This window comes from Pleurodeles waltl, chromosome 10 (assembly GCF_031143425.1).
Source record: "Pleurodeles waltl isolate 20211129_DDA chromosome 10, aPleWal1.hap1.20221129, whole genome shotgun sequence".
NCBI classification, from domain to species: Eukaryota; Metazoa; Chordata; class Amphibia; order Caudata; family Salamandridae; genus Pleurodeles; species Pleurodeles waltl.
The window spans coordinates 865100609-865126805 of record NC_090449.1 but is presented as its reverse complement, the minus strand read 5'-3'; the positions used below and the strand labels follow the sequence as shown (position 1 = coordinate 865126805).

Below are 26197 nucleotides of genomic sequence, written 5' to 3'. Positions count from 1 at the left end.
TCCTGCCTGGTATAGACAATAGGCCCGGGCACCAACATAAAAGCAGCTCCCATTAGCGACTAAAATGGCTAAAGTGGCCCACATTTGCAAATGAGGGCAGGTTTAAACGCTGTATACATGTTTTGCAAGGTATTGGAGACTGTGTGCATGTGTGCTTGCTGCAGGCAATGTTTGTGATAATATAAAGGAAATCAACACGAAAATTCGCTGCACCATGTCATAGAAACGGGTCACACAGTGCCAAATAACCGGCCCACTCATTAACTTTTCAGCCCAACTCTCTGGCAGTTGCCCCATGGGCCAAATCAACCCTGAGTCCTGCTGCCGTGTCTGGGGTCTAATCTCATAAGCAAGGGAGCCTTGCCCTTTCAAAAACCGCAAGGATAGGTGAAAGAACAACACTATGCCACTTTCTTGTATATCGCTTGTGCAGAAGTCTTGCAGAGTCCTAAATCCGTGTGAAACAGCTGTCTCTGTGTTTCTCTAATGACCTCACGACAACAGGCTACTGCAGCCAAGCGTGAAAGCTGTGTACACACAGCTCTGCAGCAGAGGCATGAACCTGCTAAGCTTCATGGTCAGCTGTAATAAGTTGCAGCCCTGTTGCTTCTTGCTTCGAATGGGGAAAAAGGAGAAACTGGAGTAAAAATGCCGGTGCACGAGAGCAGAGGTACCAGCGGTATTGAGGTAGTGGGGTACAGGCAGTGCAGGATATCAAACTGCTCCCATTGGGACCTCAGAAGCTAACACCCCCGCTTCCCGTCATCCTTCTCTTCCACAAACTGACCAGCATCAAAGGCTCCAAAGGAGGTAGTTGTGAGATGCGTGGGCTCTTCAGCGCTCTCTTGTAAATAATAATAACATGCTTTTGTTCAGGAGTAACATCCTTGCCACGTCAGCGCTGTCATAACAGATGTAACAATTACCAAACTCATCTGTACTCATTTCATTGACTTCAGAAGGATGAAAAGCGGAGTCTGTACATCTCTCCAATTTTCGGGTTACAAGGGGAAGTAAGAACTTCCCAGAAGGGGGTATCAAATGGCAGGAAACAGTGCGCATTACTTTCACGCGCCCTGTCATAACATTGTGAATGGAGTGTTTGCCTGAGTGCGGGGTGAGTGGTGGGCCTGTGTCAGCGCAGGGAGCAACATTGTTACACCAGACCTAATGGTATTGTAACTGCTTGTTTTCATCATACTATGGGAGTTCCATGTCATTTTGAGAGTACTCATATTTATTTTTTGTCTAGACTCAGATGTTTTCTCAAGTGTGCTCTCCTGGTGAAAATACTTCAGTAGAAGTGAATGTGGAACCCATTAATAATGTTAATAAAGAGCTCTGCAAGCAATAATTGCCGTGCACATCTGTTCGAAGTCCTCACTCTATGGCCAGGCCATCCAACTCTGTGTAAAAACACTTAACTGTTAAAAGAACCGGTAAAGTACTTCGATAATAAGCATTGTTTCACTTTAACAGCATTTTGTTTTGATACTATCAAGAAATCCTTTCTATAGTAGAGAAAATGCTCAGTGATGGAAGGCCCCACTGGGAATGCGGGCCTTTTCTCAGCATCTTGTGGTGGGCATTCCAGTGGAGTCCCTATTCGCAGATAATGGCCCACCAATTTGGGCTGTGCTTCTTAATATAGAAATAAGGCATTGCTAATGGACTGCTCTCCAGTGCTTTTTCCCAGCAGGAAATTACGCCGCGCTAATGGAGTGCACACAGTTATAATGGCTTAGCCGTGTGCATCAGTGGTCCTTTGTAAAGGAGATTTGTATATAATTTCATTAAACATTTATACTGCCCTGATCTCCAGTAATGAAGTGCAAAATAAAATTATTTCCCGGCCAGTAAGTAGATCATCAGACTCATGTGCTGTGGGTCCCAGCTACAGATGCAAAGGCTTGCTCACACACCCAGACCATAGAACTCTTACAACTATTTATCTCATTTAAAAAATAAATAAATACAAGGGTTTTCCGTATCGAAATGTTGGAGCATTTCCATTGCATAGAAATATTCCTAGAAAACCTAAACAACTGCATTGAAAATGTATTATGAACATCTGTTTATTTCCATATATTTATTATTTTATTATTTTTGAAGGTTAAGTTGAATTATCAATACTTTTGATACAGACGTTAGTCAATGAATTTTTATAGGTATTGTTTTATGCTTGCACATGTTTTTCCAATTGTGGTCACAATTAAACAAACTGGTAACCAGAGCAATCAGGAATATGTGTTTTCGTGTCAAACAGAAAGAACGCCTCTGTATTACAAAAGAAGTCATGGGGCGGGGCTCATAGGGGCCCAGGGATAGCAAAATACGTTTAGGTATGTGGTACAGAAAGAAACTGTGAAGTACACGATCTGTGGTTGTATTCAGTTTCACTTTATAAGTAGACTGAATGATGTGAGGTATAGTCCCAGACATTGCATGTCAGCTACTTTAGTAAAGGTCTGCGCCATCTGTTAATTGGAGAACGGAAAGGCCTTGTTTGATTAGTAGCACTCCTGGTGGCTAACTGCCATTAAAGTGAGGATGACGCTCTAAGTGAAATGTATGTTATTTGGAGCAGAAGATGCTTGGGTTAGTCCATTTGGGCATACTGTTGTCTGTATGACAGGAATGAGGTAGACTACTTGAGGACAGGATTAGAGATGCTGAGACAATTTAAGCAGTTTTGGTTATTAACAGTATTAAAGCGTGCTAAGTGGTCTTCAGTGGTGACTTCCGGGGCAGTGGTCTACGTAATGTAGTAGCCTGATTGGTAGGCTTGTGCACCTTTGTGTTGATTTATGTGGTTTGGAAAATGCAGCATCACTGCTTCATGAAAGCAATTTGCTGAGGAAGAAGAGATGGGCAATAGAGCAGAAAAACAGAAGGTGGAGTTTAAGGAACCATACCTGGTCCACACAGCAATTTAGAAAAAGAGACCACAAAGCTTGAAACAGGTTTATAGGCAACACATAGCAACACAATTAGTTGAGATGAAAAAAGATCAGGTTGACTCCTTGGGGGAGTTAAGAAAATGACAACGCCAACTAATCATTAAAACCTGGGAGCTGTGATCAGGTCTTTGAAGTGGGTAACAGATTCAGGTGGTATAATGCACTGCACACAAACATTTATTAACATGTCATATAATTAATACTTTTGAAAATCTACTTTTTGGGACCATACCTGAGTGCACTTTATATTTTTGCATTATAGTAATTGACGAAATTCTGATTAGTAAGCCAAGTGCAATGACTGGGTTTATGTGCTGCTCTTTGACATGGGAGAATGAAGCGCTACATTGACATTTATAAAATGACTATGTTGAGACTAAGGTGAATTCCAACTGCAAGACATAGTTAAATGCAAGCTGGTGCCAGAACACAAAGCTCATCTATCTCTTACCTCTCTAGATATTGCAGTAGACTCAAATGCAGTTTATAAAGACATGTGGATTTTGGTACTCTAGCAAGTTTTCCTTGTGTAAAGTTAGCTTATTTGGTAACTTGTCCATGAACAGGCAGCAGCTGTAATGCTTGACTAGGTCCCCGAATGAGGTCATTTTTCTTGCATCCTCCCGCCATCAGCTAAGCTTAGTGATTCTCACACTATGGGACCACATGTGGAACCACTCTTTGAAACATACAATTACTCCTCTGGGCTCAATTAACATGCAGAGCCCCTCCAAGCACAAGAGTCACAGCGGCCTTCAGTTACTAAAGCATTGTTTATTACATGTCTGTCTCTGTGGTAACAGTCAAACAAAACTGTGCACATGCGCAGACTGCTTTGTCCATGATCAGCATGCTGTCCATTTATTGCTACAATATATATGTATATCGGGCTTAAAATTAAAAACTGCCTCTGATTTTTATTTATATAGTTTTACTGTCCGGGTGTGTGCTGCAGTCACTGGTGTGGGGGTTCCTGACACAGTAGGTAAGCATTAGTTGTGTTTTGCTTCTCATGTTTCATAAAGTGGTAAAATGTTGAAATGTACAACTCACGTATCAACATGCACTATTCTCCTCGGTGGGAAAGTTTCACAAGAGTGGCATGTCACAATACACGTATGGCTTCGAAATCATGTGCAAGATTAAAACATATTTACTGGAATAAATAAAAAAATATATATAGCCACACACACAAGTAGCTCCAAAAGGAAATCCAATGCTGTGGCGGGCAGAGCATATAGGATGGTGGAGCAAACCGTCCCCATAGAAAAACAGCAACAAATCTCCTCAAGTAGATGCTCATGTGGGACCATATTGCAGCTATTAATTTAATGGCACAAACCAGGTGATAAAGGATGCGTTAGTCATTTTGCCATTTGGTTTTCTTGAGGGTAGTTGATGTTGTGCGTGTTTGTGCGTATATATATATATATATATATATATATATATATATATATATATATATACGACTTGCCTACCAATAGAATCCAAAACTAGACCATTCAGATCGTCAGCACTCCACTCCCAAGATGTCCACCCACTTAGGCTGCGCCATCAGTGGTAGGAATAGTCAAGATAATGTTTAAGTTAACTAAATCTCAAAGTTGTAATAACTGCTTCAGTTTTGAAGGAGAACAATCTGAGGAAGTGGGGTATTCCAATACTATTTGTATTGTTGTTTGCTAGAAGGTATTGTTTTATATGGTTAAGGTATTCAGATGCAGTGGGAGGTGAAAGGTGGCATTTGTTGAAACTAATACCTTAAAACTGTTGTTCAGTAGCTTTTAGAATATTCAAGACTTTTCTGGCATTAGTTTCCCCCTCAGGCAGAAGTCCATTTGAAGGGGTTTCTGTTGCTGTAGAAAGCTAGAGGTCGTGCACAGTTGAGATAGAAACTTGCATGCCCACTTGGGTGTTACTTTCACTGTTAACCCCTATCAAAACCACATGGGACTCTGGAATTCATTAATAGCAAAAAGTAGATGCAGAATATTTGGCATACAGCGTTTTGTGCAGCTAAAGTACAGCAACAGTTACATCAATGCATCAGTAATTCAGACAGAAAAACAGACACATGGGTCAAAGTATAGATGAAGACTAGAATCAAAAATAGGTGAGCACCTGTGGAGGAGCACATAGAGTACCAAATGACAAAATATACACCCAAGTGATAGTACCAGGGGTTGATGGCACTGACATGCTTAGTCCTATGGTCATAAAATATGCCAAAGTCTCACTGCTGAAGTGGAAGGAGCATGAAAATAAATACAAGCAAAAACTAAGAGGTCCCCACTGTGTAAATTAAACACCACTGCAGAACTACTTAGCATATTTAGCCTATGTGGTTTTGTCATATGCCAAAAGTAAGGTAAGGGAAAGTCATAATTACACTCACCCAGAGACAAACCAAATAGAATTTAGTGGCACTGTAGTCAGAATAATAGGGATACAATTAACTAAGAAGAAGCCTGGGCTTTCCGATGCAGAAGCCCATGAGAGTGTATTTCCTCATAAAAGCCATTTATCATTCCCAGTTTATTGCAAGTTCAGCACAGAACCACAAGAAAAAGTGGCATTGACCACCTGGGAGGCACTGAAGCACACCAAACAGGAAAAATATCCTAGTGCAGCAGGGTTTCCTTCAGAGCAAGGACATTGCTGAGTCAATGAAGTGTGTCATAGCCAAGTCTGAAGAATTAACTTTTACTAAGTTCATTTCTGATGGCCTGTCTCCTGAAGGACAACTTGCTGCACAAAAATCTGCTAACCTGGGTGTTGAGGTGGCTCAAAGTCCACAATAAGAATAGAAACAAAACTTTCTCTTGCTCCTTCTTTGAATCAAATACTAAAGGATATGATTCTCAATTGTGCATTTCTGCAAATGTGTATATAGAAAAGGTGGTTCACTTTTTGCTCTAATGCCACTCATTCATCAAGTGACAGTTCTGTGCACTATATTACAGTGGGAAAATGCTGTGAGAAAATTTGCCTGTGCTCAACTCATTGATTACCTGCGCTCCGTAAACACCAGATCTGCGATTCTGAATAATCTGTCTTATGTTTCATGATCTAGTGAGCACCTTCTGGACTGATCCTGATCCTGATTAAGTTCAGAATCAGGGGCCGGATGTATCAGGCGTTTTTACATTCACAAGTGTCCGATTTGCAGAATTGTGCGGTTTGTGAGTGCAAAAAGGCCTTTTCATACGCACAAAATGAAATTGCAATTCGGTAACACTGAATTCGGTAATACTGAATCTGTTGGTATATAGGTACATATTACTATTATATATATATTGTAAGGAAATGCCTCCTTGGCATGGTTACCCCCTGACTTTTTGCCTTTGCTGATGCTAAGTTTTGATTTGAAAGTGTGCTGAGGCCTGCTAACCAGGCCCCAGCACCAGTGTTCTTTCCCTAACCTGTACTTTTGTTTTACACAATTGGCACACTCTGGCATCCAGGTAAGTCACTTGTAACTGGTACCCCTGGTACCAAGAGCCCTGATGCCAGGGAAGGTCTCTAAGGGCTGCAGCATATCTTATGCCACCCTGGGGACCCCTCACTCAGCACAGACACACTGCTTGCCAGCTTGTGTGTGCTGGTGAGGACAAAACGAGTAAGTCGACATGGCACTCCCCTCAGGGCGCCATGCCAACCTCACGCTGCCTATGCAGTATAGATAAGTCACCCCTCTAGCAGGCTTTACAGCCCTAAGGCAGGGTGCACTATACCATAGGTGAGGGCACCAGTGCATGAGCACTGTGCCCCTACAGTGTCTAAGCCAAACCTTAGACATTGTAAGTGCAGGGTAGCCATAAGAGTATATGGTCTGGGAGTCTGTCAAACACGAACTCCACAGCACCATAATGGCTACACTGAAAACTGGGAAGTTTGGTATCAAACTTCTCAGCACAATAAATGCACACTGATGCCAGTGTACATTTTATTGTGAAATACACCCCAGAGGGCACCTTAGAGGTGCCCCCTGAAACCTTAACCAACTACCCGTGTAGGCTGACTGGTTTTAGCAGCCTGCCACACTCGAGACATGTTGCTGGCCCCATGGTGAGAGTGCCTTTGTCACTCTGAGGCCAGTAACAAAGCCTGCACTGTGTGGAGATGCTATCACCTCCCCCAGGCAGGAGCTGTAACACCTGGCGGTGAGCCTCAAAGGCTCACCCCCTTTGTTCCAGCACCACAGGGCACTCCAGCTAGTGGAGTTGCCCGCCCCCTCCGGTCACAGCCCCAATTTTGGCGGCAATGCCGGAGGGAATAATGAGAATAACAAGGAGGAGTCACTGGCCAGTCAAGACAGCCCCTAAGGTGTCCTGAGCTGAAGTGACTCTAACTTTTAGAAATCCTCCATCTTGCAGATGGAGGATTCCCCCAATAGGGATAGGAATGTGACCCCCTCCCCTTGGGAGGAGACGCAAAGAGGGTGTACCCACCCTCAGGGCTAGTAGCCATTGGCTACTAACCCCCCAGACCTAAACACGCCCTTAAATTTAGTATTTAAGGGCTCCCCTGAACCTAAGAATTTAGATTCCTGCAACTTAACGAAGAAGAGGACTGCTGAGCTGAAAGACCCCTGCAGAAGAAGAAAGAAGACACCAACTGCTTTGGCCCCAGTCCTACCGGCCTGTCTTCTGCCTTCAAAAGAAAACTGCTCCAGCGACGCTTTCCCTGGGACCAGCGACCTCTGAATCCTCAGAGGACTGCCCTGCTTCCAAGAGACCAAGAAACTCCCAAGAACAGCGGCTCTGTTCAACAAAGACTGCAACTTTGTATCCAGAGGAGCAGATTTTAAAGACCCCTGCAATCCCCGCAAGAAGCGTGAGACTTGCAACACTGCACCCGGCGACCCCGACTCGACTGGTGGAGAACCAACACCTCAGGGAGGACCCTCCGGCGACTCCGAGACCGTGTGTAACCAAAGTTGTCCCCCCTTTGTCCCCACAGTGACGCCTGCAGAGGGAATCCCGAGGCTCCCCCTGACCGCGACTGCCTGACTCTGAAATCCCGACGGCTGGAAAAGACCCTGCACCCGCAGCCCCCAGCACCTGAAGGATCGGAACTCCAGTGCAGGAGTGACCCCCAGGAGGCCCTCTCCCTTGCCCAGGTGGTGGCTACCCCGAGGAGCCCCCCCCTTGCCTGCCTGCACCGCTGAAGAGACCCCTTGGTCTCCCATTGACTCCCATTGGAAACCCGACGCTAGTTTGCACACTGCACCCGGCCGCCCCCGCGCTGCTGAGGGTGTACTTTTTGTGTGGACTTGTGTCCCCCCGGTGCCCTACAAAACCCCCCTGGTCTGCCCTCCGAAGACGCGGGTACTTACCTGCTGGCAGACCGGAACCGGGGCACCCCCTTCTCTCCATTGAAGCCTATGCGTTTTGGGCACCACTTTGAACTCTGCACCTGACCGGCCCTGAGCTGCTGGTGTGGTGACTTTGGGGTTGCTCTGAACCCCCAACGGTGGGCTACCTTGGACCCCAATCTTAACCCCGTAGGTGGTTTACTTACCTGCAAAAACTAACATTACTTTACCTCCCCCAGGAACTGTGAAAATTGCACTGTGTCCACTTTTAAAACAGCTAAATGTGTTTTATGTAATAAGTATATATGCTATTGTAATTAATCAAAGTTCCTAAAGTACTTACCTCCAATACCTTTCAAATTAGATATTACATGTAGAATTTGAACATGTGGTTCTTAAATTAAACTAAGAAAATATATTTTTCTATAACAAAAACCTATTGGCCTGGAATTGTTTCTGAATGTGTGTTCCTCATTTATTGCCTGTGTGTATGTACAACAAATGCTTAACACTACTCCTTTGATAAGCCTACTGCTCGACCACACTACCACAAAATAGAGCATTAGTATTATCTCTTTTTGCCACTATCTTACCTCTAAGGGGAACCCTTGGACTCTGTGCATACTATTCCTTACTTTGAAATAGTGCATACAGAGCCAACTTCCTACATATATGTATATATATATATATATATATATTTTGTGATTGAATTCCGGTCACAAAATATTAATCTTTACCGACTGCTGGAAGGGGTGATAGAAAGGCATTCGCCGGGGCCCCTTCCCATTTGTGAATGTTGAAAAAATAGTTTACATATAGGCAGTGGTCCCAGGAACTTCTCCCTGCTTCTAAAAAAAGTTACTTAAACTTGTATTTATTTATTTTCTAAATGCATCCGGTTTCCTTTAAGGAAAGCCTGTTGCATTTAAGCACAAAAGATGCACAAAAATGCTCTATTTAATATCAGTCACAGACATGGTGGTCTGCTGACCTCTTAAAGTTACCATCCCTGTGATGGCTGCAATTCCTAGTGGGTTGCAATTTGCGACCTACCTCACTAATATACTTCAGGCAGAGTCAATTACAAAGCACTAGAAATCAGTAATTTGCGAACCAACCTTTTAATACATGGGTCATTTCACAACTTACCAGACAGGTCACATAAATACTTGTCACACATTTCAAAGAGTATTTTGCAAACAGTGCTACATCCATTTTGTCTCAGGTTCCTTAAAGCAGGAGTATCCAGGTGGCAGGGAGTCTAGAACACCCCCAGTCACTAAAAAACATAGGTCATGAAGTGTTTGGTCCCTCCTAACCTGCATGTACATTCTTGTGAACAGATGTAGGTTGGTCTCAATATAGACAATATATACAAGAAGCTTTGAACAGAGACCATCATAACAGGAGTACAGAGGTGGGATTGCCACGTGAAAGTGAATGTTCCAAAAAAATACAGCATGCCCTTTCTGTGATGTTGGGACACCTTCTTCATTGATGGATGCTGTCATATGTTCACACACATGTACAAAGTGTCAAAGCTGAATATATTTCACAGGGATTGGCACAAGAACCGTTTGCACAATAATTGTTCTTCCACAGCTGAACAAAAAAAAAGGATCATAGGACTGAGTGTGAAATCTGGCTGAACTTCATACCCATAGCTGCTAATTAAATTATTCCACTGAACAACAGTTGTGTATGCTTGATGCAGCAGAACTACTAGCACATTCATTGTTAGTACACATTTTTGTTGCTACGTTTACTGTGTATAATACTTTATTCTCGCTCTGTTCGAGTCTGATATCTTTGCATTTCTGCCATTTTCAACACCACTGTTCGTGTATAGATTTTATATTTCTTTGTTATTGTGCGGTCAATGTTGCCTTTACACTTGGAATATATTTGTTTGTACCACTTTTGTGTGCTTTTTTATGACTGTACATTAGATCCAACAGGGGTTCAAGCTCTCGCTGCCATTATTGATTCCGTTTTTCTTTTTTCAGATATTGCACATTTGAACCCATATGGCACAATTCACAAAGCGTTTTTCATTGAGGTAGTGCACCCGACTCCTGGACATTCTGACTAAGTCACACCCAATGTGGGAAAAGACACACATACTCAATAAAAAAATGTGTTTTGTGAGTTAGTCATACAATAAACGCCAGTTCATTTCATGTGCTGTAGAAGTGTGAATTTCTTTTGTCAGATTTGAGGCTCTTTTAAACCCGGGTTTGCCATGACAAAAGGTTCATATTTTGGGCATGGCCATTACATGCTCATCTGTTCGTTATCAGACACGTTTTAGCGTCATTATAAATATAGCTCTATACCAGTGACATATAAAGTTTGAATCTATGCAAATAAGAAAAGGTGCAGAACTTGTGTGCACAAAAAGTACAAAATGATAAAGGCAGATGCAGTTCAGAAGAACTCTGGCAATGGAGTGCGTTAAAGCTTAATGTAGACAGTGTTGCCTGTGTTCCCAACACCAAAGAATTAAGGCAGTTTTAGTTTTAGTTCGTGCAAGTATTTAGTAGCCATTTCATAGTACATCTTCCTAAGTACTGTGCAACTGTTATACCTTCGGCGGTAGATGATATCAAAGGGAATATGTTTATAAATTTTATAGGATTTAATTTAAGAAGCTGTTGAAAGTAAGGGCCATAGTATTTCGATAGTGCAACATACTTTTGAACAGCAAAAGATTTTCCTTATTCTAGTCTTCAATATGGCATTTCAGTTACATAGGAATAATAGAGTAAAGGTTTATCAGTGAGAAAAATCACATTATACATAACTTTAAACAAGATCCAGGTGCTTTAATCATTCACAACAGCTTTATTTATCTTTTACGAGCAAACATATATCTGCAGGTATGCAAGCTATGGACACTTAAATGGCGTACATATTGCCATACTATTTAAAAATACACACTTCCTCCATTTCCACTTAAAACTATATGGACAATAAAAAGATAGAACTATTTGCTATTTTGTAAATAACATTATTTGTATAAATAATCTGTGTCTTGTTTCTTTTTGTTTTGAGCTGGGCTTATATTCAATTGTGTTTATTTAAAATAAAACAACATGTTTTTATAAAAAATAGATTGGATAAACAAATGTCATTGAGGACATATGGATTTATTTTGACCTCAAATTTTCATATGTCTGACATTGTTCATTTATTCCACAACACATTGTTGAAAAATTGGGATGGCTGAAATCTTTTTAAATGTTTGCTAGGTAATAGAGAGAAAATGGCATTGTCCATTAAATATTAAAGTTTCCCTGTTTGCTAAAGTGTTGTGAAGCGAGAAAGTCACAAGGAATAATTGGATATACTAGCTATGTTTTGGAAACATATAGGGACATGGTTTTCATCAGTAAGAGAATGTCAATCAATCAGCAAATGTAACATCTCAGTGCATAGCCACTTGACCCAGTGATACAACACTTATTTAACAAATAATACCATATATTTGGGAACTCTGCCACTTAAATTCCATGGGAATGATTTATTGAACTTAATCTTTGCTACTATTGACCTGATCTGATAAACGAAGATTAAGTCAACTAATTCTCCATTATACATAATGAGGACTCAATTTGATGTGCTGAAATTTAGAGAACTAATTCATTTTTATGCTTAGGAGGGACACAATTTGTTGAACTACTTCTTTGTTGGAAGTAGTAGAGAAAACATTGAGATGTGTGGAGATTAAGTTAACTCTTTGTTATACGTAATAGGGCCACAATTTGATGTGTGGAGATCGATTGAACTAATTCTTTGTTATGGATAATTAGAACCAAATTTAATAAACAGGTAGAGAACTTCTTTTTTGCTAGAAACAGCAAGGGCACAATTTGCGTAAGGGAAAGTTAGTGATCTTGTTCTTAGTTATTCATAGTGGAGACACAATCCAGTTTAGGAAGATTAGGTGAAATAAGTCTTTATTTTGATTTGGGGAGCACAGTTTGATGAGTGGAAATCTAGTAAATTAATTCATTTTTGTATCTAGACATTGAGCTAATTAATTTGTTATGTCCAGCTGGGCCACAATGTGATGTGTAGAGACTAAGTGAACTCATTGTTTGTTTTGCATAGTGGGAACACATTTAATGGCAGAGAGTGAGTGAACTAATTCTTTGCTATGAATAGTGAGGATATAAATTATGTATGGGTGATTTAGTGAAGAAGTTCATTGTTATACATAGTGATGACACAATCCGATTAAGGAAAATTAGTGAAGTAATTCTTTTTTTATGTGTAACAGGATACAATTTGATGGGAAGCATTTGTGTGAATTAATTCTTTTTTATTCATAGTGCACACACACAGAATTATTGAGGCTGATTTAGTAAAGTGATGTTTATTATACTAATTTGGGACACAATCAAATTAAGGGACATTGAGAAAAAAAAATGTTTGATTCTAATTTGTCCCTAGTGTTGAGAGCTGACCTGGAATTGGACTGGTTAAAGCAGAAAGGAGCCATTAAAAGAACTATTTTTCTTGATTACCATCAGCCACAACATTCTTTCTCCCTTCTCGTAAGGAAACAGAAGCAATCCAACTGCCAGAGTTTTGTTGTATACCTCAAAGTAAGTATTCCAGAAACTTGTGAAAAAAACATAATTTCAACCTTTTTCATACTCATACAATTTCTAGGCATTAATGTGGCTGTTGAGTGTGAAATCTGTATACCTACATTCTATGCTGTGGATGTGAGTCTACGCTCAAATACGTAAAATGAATGATATGACCAGAAAAATAAACTGATTTTGCTTTGATTGTTAGAAGAGATTTAATGCAGAGTTTGCTGTGTATATGATACATAATCATGCTACATACACTCTGCTCCATTTGTTAATGCGGTGAGAGATCTTGCAACTCTGGTTGCATGGCCACCATGAGAGACCAATAAATCTGCAGAATTTGGCCATGAAGAATTTTGTGATAAAAAAACACAATCCAATCACTTATGCATTTTGTAAAAACAAATTTCAAGCATGTATAGTTTGCTAAAATGTTTCTTCATATCGTAAAATAGCTGTGGTTTAACTTTGGGATAAACATATGTGTACAATCCTAATTGGTATCATAAGAAATTAAAGGACATTTGGCTGAATGGAAGCATTTCTACACTTTTTGTCACCCTGAAAGGGTGTTTAGTATCCTGTATTGCATCCATGTAGTAATTTTGGGCTGCTTCTAGAATGACTGTCACCCTAGCAATTTCTTCAGTTTCTTTTTAAATAGCAGGTAGTTCTCATTTTGTTAGAGATTGTTAGAAATTGATTTTCTGGTTTGCCAGGGTATGCACCTAAGCCAGGCAGAACCCACCCACTCTAGTCAGGGCGAGGGAGTTACACAACCAAGATAACCCCTTCTCGCCCCCCTTGGTAGCTTGGCACAAGCAGTCAGGCTTATCCCAGCGGCAATGTATAAAGCACCAGCACAACACACACAACACACATGACACAAAAAATACACCAAAAAGGAAACACAACAACAAGTTATATAAAAATAAACTGTATTGCTTAAAACATCATTAGACCAACCTCAACATGTATCAGTAATACCCTGCTACCCAAGCAGTTGTCAGAACATTAGACAGGTTACTAATACTCTGCAGGAATAAGCAGTAGTCAGGCAAACATATAGGTTACTGGTGCTCTGGAGCACAAGCAGTAGTCAGGTTGTCCTTATGACCAAAAATGCACGTCAGGGTAAACATTGTCAGAGAGGCTAAGACCTCATCATGAATGCACATGAAGGTAACATTTCCATATTGCATGAGTCAGGTAAAACCTTACCTTCCGTCCCACTGTATGCTAGGCAGATCCGGCAAATAGGGACATCACCCCAACATGACAGTATTACGTATACTCGAAGGCAGGCCTGAGAATGCAGTAGTAACGCTGATGGTGGGGAGCAACATGAGGGTGAAAGTTAGACTATCCAGCAATTACCAAAGAAACCATTAGCTTTTATATATTGGCCCCTGCAGTCTTATCCTGAGCCTTAGCACTACTGCGCTCCTTTGGTAAACAAAACAGGACTCCCCAAGATATGGGGCAGTCACCCCTGCGTGCCTATGACTGTAATTACGGTAGTGAGAATTCTGCACTGACAAGGCTGGGACTTCAGTCGAGGGTCCCTTCTTGGACAGTCAAGAAAGTCATGGAGGCCCCCTACCATGTGTGCGCAGGCCGAGATGGGGGTTCTCAAACTGGGGGTGCGCCTCTACCCCCACGTCACCAGGGGGCGAACGTACTCTGGAGCAGCAGGCAGAGCAGCAGTAATCCTCAGGTCCCTGTCCTGTGTGCCTCCTCTGCAGAGGGGGGCAGTCCCAGAGGGGTTCTTTGAAGGATGACAGGTGGAGGCAGGGCCTCAGGAACATGGTCAGACGACTGCAAGTTGGAACTTCCTGACCTCTCCACTTGGGCGGGCTCCACTTGTCACATTTTTGTCGTGGTACAGAAGGGGGCTGCAAGGGGGTATTCCCGGTGGCTTGCAAGCTTGCAATGCTGCTTCCTGGTAGCAAGAGTAGGCTTGCAGGGCGGCACCATTATCCAGTCACCGCATGTCGCGGTCCACCTTTGCTAGGGATCGTATCCACAGTTCTTTTACAGACAACAGTGAAATGGCAATACACGTGCACAACATGAATATTAAGGATGGGCTCTCCTTGCACTCCCTGAAATTAGGGAGGGGTTCTCCTCCAGTACTTGGGGACCCTATGTAGCACTTGCCAAGTGCTAGGGGCCCGGGAGCAGGGAACCACCTCTCTCTCACACATGGGGTTGATGAGTAGAAGTGCTCACCCCGGGCTGAGAATGTGCAACAAAGTAGATTTATGAAGCGCTGCCCATATGCTGTGTCACAGGAGATCTGATTTATCAACCTCAGTGCCCCGCGACACTCCCTCTGTTGGCCACTGGAGAACAATGGGTGGGCAAGGCAGGCAGGCCAGAATATCAGGGCAATAATGGCAGTTCCTCCTGGCAGCCCCACTGGGCCTGAGGTTCCACAAAGTCTGGGGCAGCTGGCGGCACTGCAACATGCAGAAAAGCAATCCAGATGAGTCCTTTGTGCCACCCAGCGGACACCAGACACCAGGGCAACAAACAGAAGAGCAATCCAGATGAGTCATTTGGTACCATCCAGCAGTCCTCATGACATAGGTTCAGTTCCGGTTCCAAAAGTGCTCTCAAAATGTGGGGGACAGCCCCCTGTACTTATACTAATTTCGCACAGCCTCCACAAAAGGAGGAGCGGGGGTTCCAACCAGCACTAACTGGCTTTCCTCCAGCACTGGCTCCAGACATTAGCGGGGGTAAATGAGCCCTTTGTGTGAAGCCAGGGCACAGCCTTTACAAATGCAGGTGCCTCTCCTTCTCCCAGCCCAGGAAGAGCTTTCAGTATGCAGATGCACTCTTATGACACCTCCACCCTCCTTGTGCAAAGGCTGTCTGAAAAGTATACAGAAAGCCCAGCTGTCACTCTGCCCCAGACATGGATTGGAGGCAAGCTGCAAAATACCATAGTCATAAGCACAGAGAAATGCTCACTTTCTAAAAGTGCCATTTCTATATTGGTAATAAAAGATCCACCTACACCAGTAGGCAGCATTTCTCACTACCATTCCAACCATGCAAAAACAGGCCTACGCCACCCCTTATAGATCAGACAATACCACCTAGAAATATGTTAGGGCATTTGCAATGCAATCCTATGAGAGAGGCAGCACTCACAGTAGTGAGAACTAGATAGGCTGTTTGTCACTACCAGGACATGTAATACATAAATACATATGTCCTACCTTTTACATACACAGCACCCTGCCCATAGGGCTAGCTAGGGCCTACCTTATGTGTGACTTACATGTAGTAAAAGGGGAGTTCCAGGCCTGGCAAGTACATTTAGATTCCAGGTCCCTGTGACAATAAACTGCGCACACAGGCCCTGCAGTAGCATGCTTGAGACAGGTTTGAAAGGCTATTTCTGTGGGTGGCGCAAGCTGCATTGCAGGCCCACCAGTAGCATTTAATTTACAGGCTCAGGGTATAGAGATACCACTGTACAAGGGACTTTCAGTTAAATTAAATGTGCCAATTAGGTGTAAGCCAATCATACCAACTTTAGAAGGGAGAGCATCTGCACTTTAGCACTGATCAGCAGTGATAAAGTGCTCAGAGTCCTAGAGCCAACAAAAAGAGGTCAGAAAAAGCAGGAGAAGGAAGGCAAAATGTTTGGGGATGAACCTGTAAAAAGGGCCAGTTCCAACAGGTATATATAAGGAGGATATTGAGGACGTTTGGTGTAGCTGCAGGAAATGCTGAGGAATAATAGTGGTGAAGGCATTTCAACAACATGCCTGAGAGCTGTGGTGAGAATCAAATGTAAAGTGTTAGCCCGAATGCTCAAAGTTATTGAAAACAACCCACAAGTATATCATTATCATTATGAAACAACAATTGTAAACATAGTTTCCATGATAGGTAACCACTCCAAGTGGTAGTAAAGTCTACAGAACAAGTGCAAGGGAGATAGTTAGGCCCTCTAGCACAGTTAGCCTGACTGTGGAAATAGGTGCTTGCATTTGCAGAGAAATATGAACAATGAGGTTGTGTTTGAACATGTTTTAATGCAAAGCCTAGAGCTCCCATCCACAGAGTCATCATTTTTGTAAATCACACCTAGAAACACAAATGCTGGCATTTACAATTGCAAGAGATTCACAAAAGGTGTCCTGTCGGTTTTAAGTCATTTCACCCTTGCAAAATATTAATCCATTATTGTGAAATATTACAAATGAGCAAATTCAATGAGATAGGGATACAGGGATTTAAATGCATAACCAGCCTTGAGAGTTGAACATTTGTAGGTTTGTAGAAACTGCCTCTCTGAAGCTAATCAGCACTGCAATGGTTGGAGACATACAAGGACTGGAGGAAAACCCTTTCTAAGTCCGGAAAGGGAACAGAACAGACCCAAAGTTCATGGGGGCTCAGGAAAGTGATTATTGTTTGCACAAAAGAAAAAGGATGTGCTACTGCACATAAGATCTGTTTTTTTTTGCAATATTAAATTGTACTAGACATACAATTCCACATTAAGGAAGTGAAAATGCTAAACTAAGAAAAAAAGGATGTACATGAAGCTTCCAGTATTGTCTTTGGAAATGTATGACCATTCTAACTTTGTAGATGTACTGCTCTAAAGTCTTCTGAGTCCATAGCATTGTTAATCTACCTCCATGCCATGCTGTAGACCTAGGAATGTAGATTTAAAACTTTGTTTGTCAATCAAGCTGAGGGTGCCTAAATAGCCTGGGTAGGTATTGATCACTCTTTACTCATGTCTCTCTGTGGGAGAATGCCCCAAGCTTCCAAACACCACCAAAGCATACAACTAAACATGTTACTTTGAATTGCTCACATTTTGCCCCATAAGCCATGTATATCCCTATTTAGGGCATACATTTGCTCAGACTAATCCTCTGTTGGTCATAGTCTGTTACCAACCTTGGTTTCCTTATGTATTGTGATCTAATGGTGAAGAGCACATTTGTGATTTAATATGTGATTTCATTTTTGATATAATGAATGAAGTCACAAACAATGCATTAAGGTCAAGTTATAAATGCATTGTTTAACTATAATATTTCAGAGATTTGTCTTTTCTAATTAGAAACCACTTAGTCCCATCAACTGATACTCTATCAAGGAGATTTCAATGTTTTTTCTATCAATTGTCTTTTTTCTCTGTGTACTTAACTTTATCCTTCGACAAAGTTTATTGCTTCTTTTATTATTTCACCCTATCACTCACTCTCTTTAGTTTTTTTCCAATTACCTCTGGTTTTTCGTCATTTCTAGCTCTCACAATCCCTTTTTTCCCTCTAAGCAGAAGTAATGAAAATCATATATTCTGGATACGTATACTGTAGTGCACATAAGGAGGGGTGAAGTTAATGTCCATTTGTTCAAAGTAGGGGCGGATATTAAAAAAGAAGTATGTGGAACTGCAAGCCACTGCATTGGTTGGTTATGGAGGCAGTGGTCAAATGTTCTAACAAGCAAATATTTGTTGCAGAATGTATTATTCCAGTTGGATGTATATCGTTTTGGAGAATACTGTGTAGGCTGCTGCAACACCCTTCTTTAATCAGATGCCTACAGAGGTTAATAAGAGTTTGGCAGATGGGGGACATTGGCAAAAACTGCTAAATGTCCTAACCCCTCTCTTTGGTTTGTACACTTTGGTGTCAACTTAAATAAGTGAATGGGGCATCTGAGCATCCATCAAATGTTGGCAGGTGCTCCACCTCTACTAAATAATCCTCTAAAATAGGGGGACTATTTAGTGTTTGGAAGATGCAGGACATCCACCAAACATTGTTGAATGTCTCTTCTCCCCTTTTAGATTGTATTGATGGAGGACAGACAACTGCCATTTGTTGGTGAATGCCTCTTTGTTCCCCAAAGTTTTAAATAGCTCCCAGAATCACACAATGTGTTGCAGGCTCCTGAACATGGCACAATTGCTGCCAAACTGCAGCACTGTGATGTTTTTTCACGGAACAGCCACATGACCCCCTTCTCTAATATGGAATGACCGACACATTCCATGAGGACAAATACCTCATTTGGAAGGGGATATACCACACACAAATAGGGGAATTCCCTTTGCTTTGCCTTATATGCATGAACAGGCTCAGAGGCAAAACAGTAAATGGTAAAAGCAAAAGGACGCTGGCATGTAGACCCTACATCACACATTTTGTGCTGTCAAGGTTCAATGGCTCCTGTGACAAAAATATTTTGTGTTTACTCCTGTAAAGCGAACCTCACAATTAAAACCGTTCTTGGTACCCAATTTTTAAATCACCTCGTACACTTTTCTACACTCACTAAATCCTCACTTGCATTCATCATTAAGGCAAAAAAACAGAAGATGTCTGATAAAGACCCCCTCGAGGGGCCTTTCTGAATTTCAGTGCTGGCCCTACAAGGAGCAGCCCAATGATGAAGCATGACACTCATCTGGGTGTGTGAGGGCAATCACTTCTGATCACGCGGATCCATGATCCAGTTGATCAGCACCTCTCCTGGTCCCGACCAATAGTTTCTCGTTTCTTTTTCTTACGTTCTCTGGAGGACATCCTTCTTTTGTATAACTATGCAAATTTACTGGTCATTTCAATGGAAAATGTGCTGTATGTAATGGGCGCTACATCATCAGTTCACCAAAATGCACAACCGGCAACATAGTTCACCCTTATCACTCTCCTCCTGAATAGGCATCACACATTTGCTACAGTTTTTTTTTTACTTTTGGATTTTTCACACCCCCGAAGACCTTGGTGTTATAACATTAATTGCAGAACCACACTCTGAAAATCGTTTCAGCACCACTGGACAAAAGTGCCATATGTTTGTACAGGAAGACTTTGCAGTGAAACATCCTATTTTCAATGCTCCTTCAGCTGAGGAGTATAGAAATCACCAATGAGTGAATTCAATTCAAAATCTATACAGGGATCACAAATCATCACCTTCTGCTTGTGAGTGTTTTATTATTCAACAACCTAGCTGTAACACCATTGCAGACTGTGAACCTCCAATACTGCTGCAAGTTATACATTAAGAACTTTATAAGTCTAGCAAGAACTATGCCAATTACATATTCTTTTACTCTCACACATTTAGAGTAATTGCAGCAGACCTGTGGAAACACCTTTCATCAGCACTTCTATGCCAGCTCTGAATAGATACCTTTCAGAAAGGGTTATAAGAACCCAATTTTCTCCTTTTCTGAATCGTAGCCTGCAAATAAATCCTTGACTCAATTCAGCTCCACCTCTTCCAAACTACCTTTTACTGATCACCTCAACAACAAATAATGACCAGACTATTATGAGCATCTTGAAATAAATCAACTGTTTATAGAATTCATCCGGTAAAATCCCTGTGTTGTGAGAGTTTTCAAAGTTTAGCTGAACCCATAATTCATGCCATTATTCATATTTTATTAGTAATCTGTGTTGCATCACAAGTTACAGATTCCATTGTAGTGTGCAGTAATAAATTATTCAGGTGAGTGCGTATTGGTGGAATACCTGCAGCTGCTCTGTGAATGAACTCACCTTCAATATCGAAATAGATATATTTAAGGACGTTAGGTCCTCACATGTACATGGCAAGTAGAGGGGTTGATAGAAAAGAATAGCTGATGGTCCATTTTAGAATTTTAGGAGATCTTGGACAAGATATACTAAGAGTCAATTTACAAAAAGTGGTTGCAAATTGCCATCAACTTTTTGCAAATGGGATCTGACTTTGCAAAGCAAACTATTGCCTCATAGGTCATGTTATTGAAGCACCAATCACAGGTGGTTGCAGATTGACTTTTCCAATCAATATTAATTAGGCAGGTTGCAATTAGTGGCCCCTTGCAATATTTTAAAAGCACAAGGATGGCGGCATGCAAAGGACAGCATAACACCATCCATGTGTTAGCATCTCCAAATGGAAAACCTTTTTTCAAAGCAGTCTGAGTTCCTTAAAGGATATAGTGCTGCTTTGAAAAAAATAAAAGTTTTCCATTTGGGAAAATATCAGGGGCAGCAGGCAGTGGTCTTTGAGTTTAGTGTCTCAATCGGATGGTTTGGTGAAGCAGACAGTGTGCTACATTGTGTGATACGTATAGATCCAGTAGAATCAGTGGTATTCTTGATCTTATGGATGACTATCATCAATCTACTTGCCCATGTGTCAGCTCTAATATTTCTGTAATGGGGGCTCCTCATTTAATAGTAAATCCCCTTTTCCCAAAATTGTAATGCCATAATAGTATATTACTGACCCACTGTAAATCACATTCAATAAATAGCCCCAAAAGTGACTTTTGAAGACTGACACTGAAAAGTGGGTGTCAAACACAATATTGCTTTTACTGTGGCCTAAAGAGGCCGATGCAGAATGTTGAAAACTTAATGGAAGATGTGTCTAAAATGCAATTAAAAAATGTAATGTTACTATATCCCTGGAATGAAATACCCCTGAAATGTATTTTCATTGTGGGAGGCTCTGATTGTCCTGCAGAGAGAACTAGAGTGTGGATTACAATATTCTGAATCTTGGGTTTGGAACTAGCTAGAAAAATCATTTGACCACTCTTTTCAATACTGATTAAAAGCCCAATTCAAAGGTGAAGTTGGATTTTTAGAAAATATTTAAGAAAAGTAACTTTTAGTAAGTTACCTTTTCCCTGCCTCAAGCTCCTTAAAACTACTTTCTTTCAACTCTCCAGAAGGTCTCAACTAAGTACTTGACTTTAATGGGTATGAAAACTGCTCACAGAGCAGGGATAGTGGCCAGGGAGTAAGGAGGTGTTTTCTTCCCCTGGCAAGAAGACCAAGTGGGTTGTTCCAGGAACTTAATTATCATCAAAGAGGCTAGCCAAGTAACAAGCAAATGTCAGGTGATATCCAGAAGACCCATCCTTTATCCCCACGGTCAGGCTGGGACCAAACCCAGTGGGAGGAAAGCTACCACCAAAGCTACCACCAAAGCCTCTTTCGATTGACCACAGAGGAGGGGACTACTCAATACCCTGGGTAATCCTATGGGTGGGCATACAGACTCTGCATGAGGGGAGAAGGGTTTCCCCATCTTGGATTTTTGAATACGGTGCACTGTGGGACTGTTTGCAGAATGGTAAACAGGAACTGCTGCAAAAGTGCAGAGGGTTGCCCCTGGGAACTTTTCCCCATTGGTTACAGACGAGCCTGGAGTCACCCCCACCCACTAACTGGTGCCAAGGATACATTTTACACCCAAGGTACCATGCTCTGAGCACTCTCTTGACCTGTGGAAGAACAGAAGAAGGGCTGCACCTCCTGTTTGAGACCTTTGATTAGATCTAAAGTGTTGGGCCTGCTGCTCCTTATACCCAAGACAAATAAGTGAACTCCAAGGGGCACATTGCTGCCTGTCAGTGTGACTACAGGGACACAGCAAGCTGTAAGTGACCTTTTCCCTGAAGTGCCCAGCTGACCAGTATCAGCTTGACCTGGACTTGACCATTCATTTGGCCTCTGTCTGACAATATGAGAGTCTCTAAGTGCCCTCTAGCAGCCCTTGGGTGTGTTAGAAGTGTACTCTGGTGATTGTTTGGGTCCCAGTAAATAGTTTGGAAATGTTTCCCTCTGGGGCCTTAGGAGCTTTGGCAGGACACACCGGACAAAAATATCTGATCGGCCATTCCTTAGCACCAGATTGCATTTCAGCTTTGTTTCTCTTGAAGGTTCACACACCTCTAAAAAAAACTAAGTCCCTTTCTGCATTGGGACTTGGAAATATTTCAGCAAGATATTTTATTTTTATTGTGCTGTGTCTTTGGCTTTTTAGCTCTTCTAAATGCTTTCCTCATTGTCTCAGATTTGAGCCATCATTCTCTGTGCTATAGCTACTAAATGGTTGAGCTCAGGTTTAAATTACTGAAACCTTTGACTGGACTGAAACAGGTTAGTGATTTTATTACTTGTGGTAGACTACCATTCACCTCAATCAATAATTCAGTTTCTTACAATGTGGGTGCAGGGTATTGACATCAGGGGGCAGATTCTGGTTCATGGCCTACTGCCTGATCTCCCAACCCCCTTTCACAATGTACTACTTACTGTGGCATTGTAACCCATATTCCTTTACTGAACAGGGTTCACAGTGGCCGCACTTTGTGAATACTGAAATGAAGATCCACTGTTCTATTCAGGCATCAATTTGAGCATTCGGTACTCTGCTGTGAGGCACACAGTCCATTCACAGCCCATTAATCCTACTAAGGCAGGTGGCACATGCTTCATTGAGCATCTGTTTTCACAGTAAATAGTAAGTGAATCATTTCAAGCGCACTCTTTGAGGTTTTTTGCAAGCAAAGCAGCTTCTTTGTGAATCAGGATCTAGAAGACTTTAGGTGGTTCTTGTTGGTAATTGTTTCTGGAATTATCCATTTTCTTAGTATTTGGATATTCTTGAACTTAAAAATTATGAATCCTCCGGGGGGTGCTGACGAGGGCCGGGTTTGGTCTGTGGTTTCGAGCATTGGTGAAGCTCCTCTACTCTAATCCCATGACCCGGGTGCAGGTGAATGGGGCGGTGTCGGATTTGTTTCCCATCCGTAAGGGAACTCGTCAGGGCTGTCCTTTCTCCCCGCTTCTGTTCGTGCTCGCAATGGAGTTGTTGGCGAAGCTGATAAGGGAAGATCCTTTGATTGACGGGTGGGCCTGGCCCACTGGGCGGAAAGACTGCATTGCGTTATACGCAGATGATGTCCTTGTGTTCCTAGCGAATCCGGCTAGCAGTGGGCCTCAGGTGTTGCAGCTCTTAGGCCTGTTCGCTGAGGCGTCAGGTCTGGTAGTTAATCCCGGTAAGTCTCTCCTGGTTCCACAGGGCCCTGCCAGGGACTGCTATGATTGGCAGCACAATATTCCCCTCAGGCGTAATAGTTTCTGGTATCTCCGGGCGCATGTAGCGCTCTTACCTGAGCTGGCTTGGTCTCTTAACGTGATGCCATTAACTGGTAGAGTCAAGGAGGACCTCCAGCATTGGCGGTCACTACCCCTCAACATTCTGGGTCGGATTTTGCTATATAAAATGATGGTGCTTCCTCGATTCCTTCATATGCTTCAGAACTTTCTATACCGTATTCCCAGGAGGTGGTTCAACGAGATGGAAGCGGTTGCGCGGCGGTTCCTCTGGCATAGCTCGCGCCCCCTACTGGCGCTCCGTACCTATCAGGGTGAAGTCTACGAGGGGGGGTTCGGGATGTCCAACCTCTATCTTTACAACTTAGCAATGCATTTATTGGTCATCCATGACTGGTTGGGAGGGTGCTGGTCTGATCCTGCATATCAGTTAGAACTCTTGATGATTGGCTTTTCTGGTCTGCTGGGGATGCTGTATGTTGACCCCCTGCCGTGCAGCGTACTAGAAGTAACTAGGGTGGTGCTGATGGGGTGGGGGGCCGTGCAGCAGACCCGGGGTGGTGGCGCCGTCTCACCCAACACACACTGCTGTGGCAGGGACTGTGGCTGTGGGACGTCCCAGTGCTCCAAGGGTTCCATAAATGGAAACTTATAGGTATCTCCCAGCTGGGTGATGTTTGGGCTGGCTGCCACATGAGGTCCTTTCAGGAGCTTCAACAGCAGTTTGAGCTTAATAAGCCCCAATTCCATAAGTATCTGCAGCTCAGGCATGCATTGCAGGCACACATTCGGCCAGGGATGGAACTCCCTGAGTTTATCCCTGTAGAGGCCAAGATTATGATGGGCGCTCTGGGTAAAGGGGGGGGGTGTCACGCATCTACCACTCACTAGTTACTAACACAGCCCAAACGCTTGATAAGCTCCGAGAGCGATGGGAGCAGTGGGTGGGTCGGATGGACGATGGGGACTGGAGAGATGCGTTGATGGCCCCGAGGTCCCTAACCATGACCTCCCGTCTCCAAGTGGTGCAGATATACTTTCTTCATACAGCGTACCTCACACCTGTTGCATAGAGCGAGCCTCAGGCCTCAGGCCCCAGGCTGAATGCACTAGATGTGCAAGCCCCAGTGCAGACTTCTTTCACATGGTGTGGACTTGTCCTCATATAGCCACTTACTGGCGGGCGGTGGTCAGAAAGATCTCAGGAGTTATACAGGTGGAGGTGGAGGTGGCTCCATTACTATTTCTACTGGGTGTGCTTGAAGGGGTGGGTTCCAACAGAGAGCACTGGGCATTCGTGGGGACAGCCTGCTTGGTGGCCAAGAGAGACATTGCAGCGAACTGGAAGTCAGAGACTGCCCCTGCGATCGCAAAATAGCGTCGAGGGGTGGACTGGTGCGCTCAGCAGGAGAAATTAGTCTCTGAAGCAAGGGGATGCCCAACCAAGTATACAAAGGTGTGGGGGAGCTGGGATGGGGCAAAGGGCATAGATTTATCATAGGGTGGATGTGTGCAGCTCTGCGATGTCGCAATGGTTCCTGAATGTGTGCCAGTTTGTCATGCTATGGATTTGCACAGTGCATTCTCCTAACTGTACTGATTGTACTAGTGACCTGTTGAATTTTCATGCTGTTCTACATAAAACTAATACAAATGGTTTACATGTATTGAGTGACTGTACTGAAAATTTAATCTAAATATTTACACACTTCTTTCATAAATATATCACTAACACCTCTTCTTTATTAAGTGAGGTGTAATTGGTGGACTTCTGGAGAACTAAGTTTACAGCATCATGGATTTGTTTTCTAATTATATTTCCTTGTTACAGAATTCAGAAACATTCTTCCCAAAAGATTATTCAAAACATTTTGACGTTTTGGCTCTATAAGCTACTGCAGCTGCTGATGAACATTATATTTCCCATGTTGTGGCTTTTGTCTTCTTTGTAATTATTATGCTTTGCTTTTTGTTTGTTTTTTTTAAAAAACAGGCTTTGGAACATCAACAGCTGACATCTTTTTTGGATTGTAAAAGGCCACATTTATTCTTGTTAGCATCCAGAAATAACTTCTGGCAAATATATTTTTGCTACCGTAATCAGATTTTCATTATTTTGATGTTTTCTTAGTTTTCCAAATTCTGGGTGCACAAACACGGGTAGAGGATGTTAAAGCTGCATAAAAAATAATTTTGTTTCTTGATATTGCATGAACCATTAGGTGCCACACAGCCTGTTTGGCAATTGCAGTAAACGGATCAAATAACATCTAAAAAATAACATTAAATAAATTAAGAACAGTATTACAAACTAAATATTTTTAAAAAAATCAGTATACAAGAAACATTTCTTCCTAAATAAATGAACATATTGGAGCATGATTCTAATTAGTTTTGAACAAGCTTAGGCGAAAT

The 26197-nt window shown here is 42.3% G+C and overlaps 1 protein-coding gene across 1 annotated transcript in view; it reads left to right on the top strand.

Annotated features, from left to right (window-relative positions):
- ITGA8 (integrin subunit alpha 8) overlaps positions 1 to 26197 on the top strand; it is a 550523-nt gene that overhangs the window by 304314 nt on the left and 220012 nt on the right. The window contains exons 16-17 of the mRNA XM_069211593.1: positions 3890 to 3945; positions 12733 to 12887. Of these exons, the coding sequence (XP_069067694.1) occupies positions 3890 to 3945; positions 12733 to 12887 (211 nt within the window). The remainder of the gene's footprint in view (positions 1 to 3889; positions 3946 to 12732; positions 12888 to 26197) is intronic.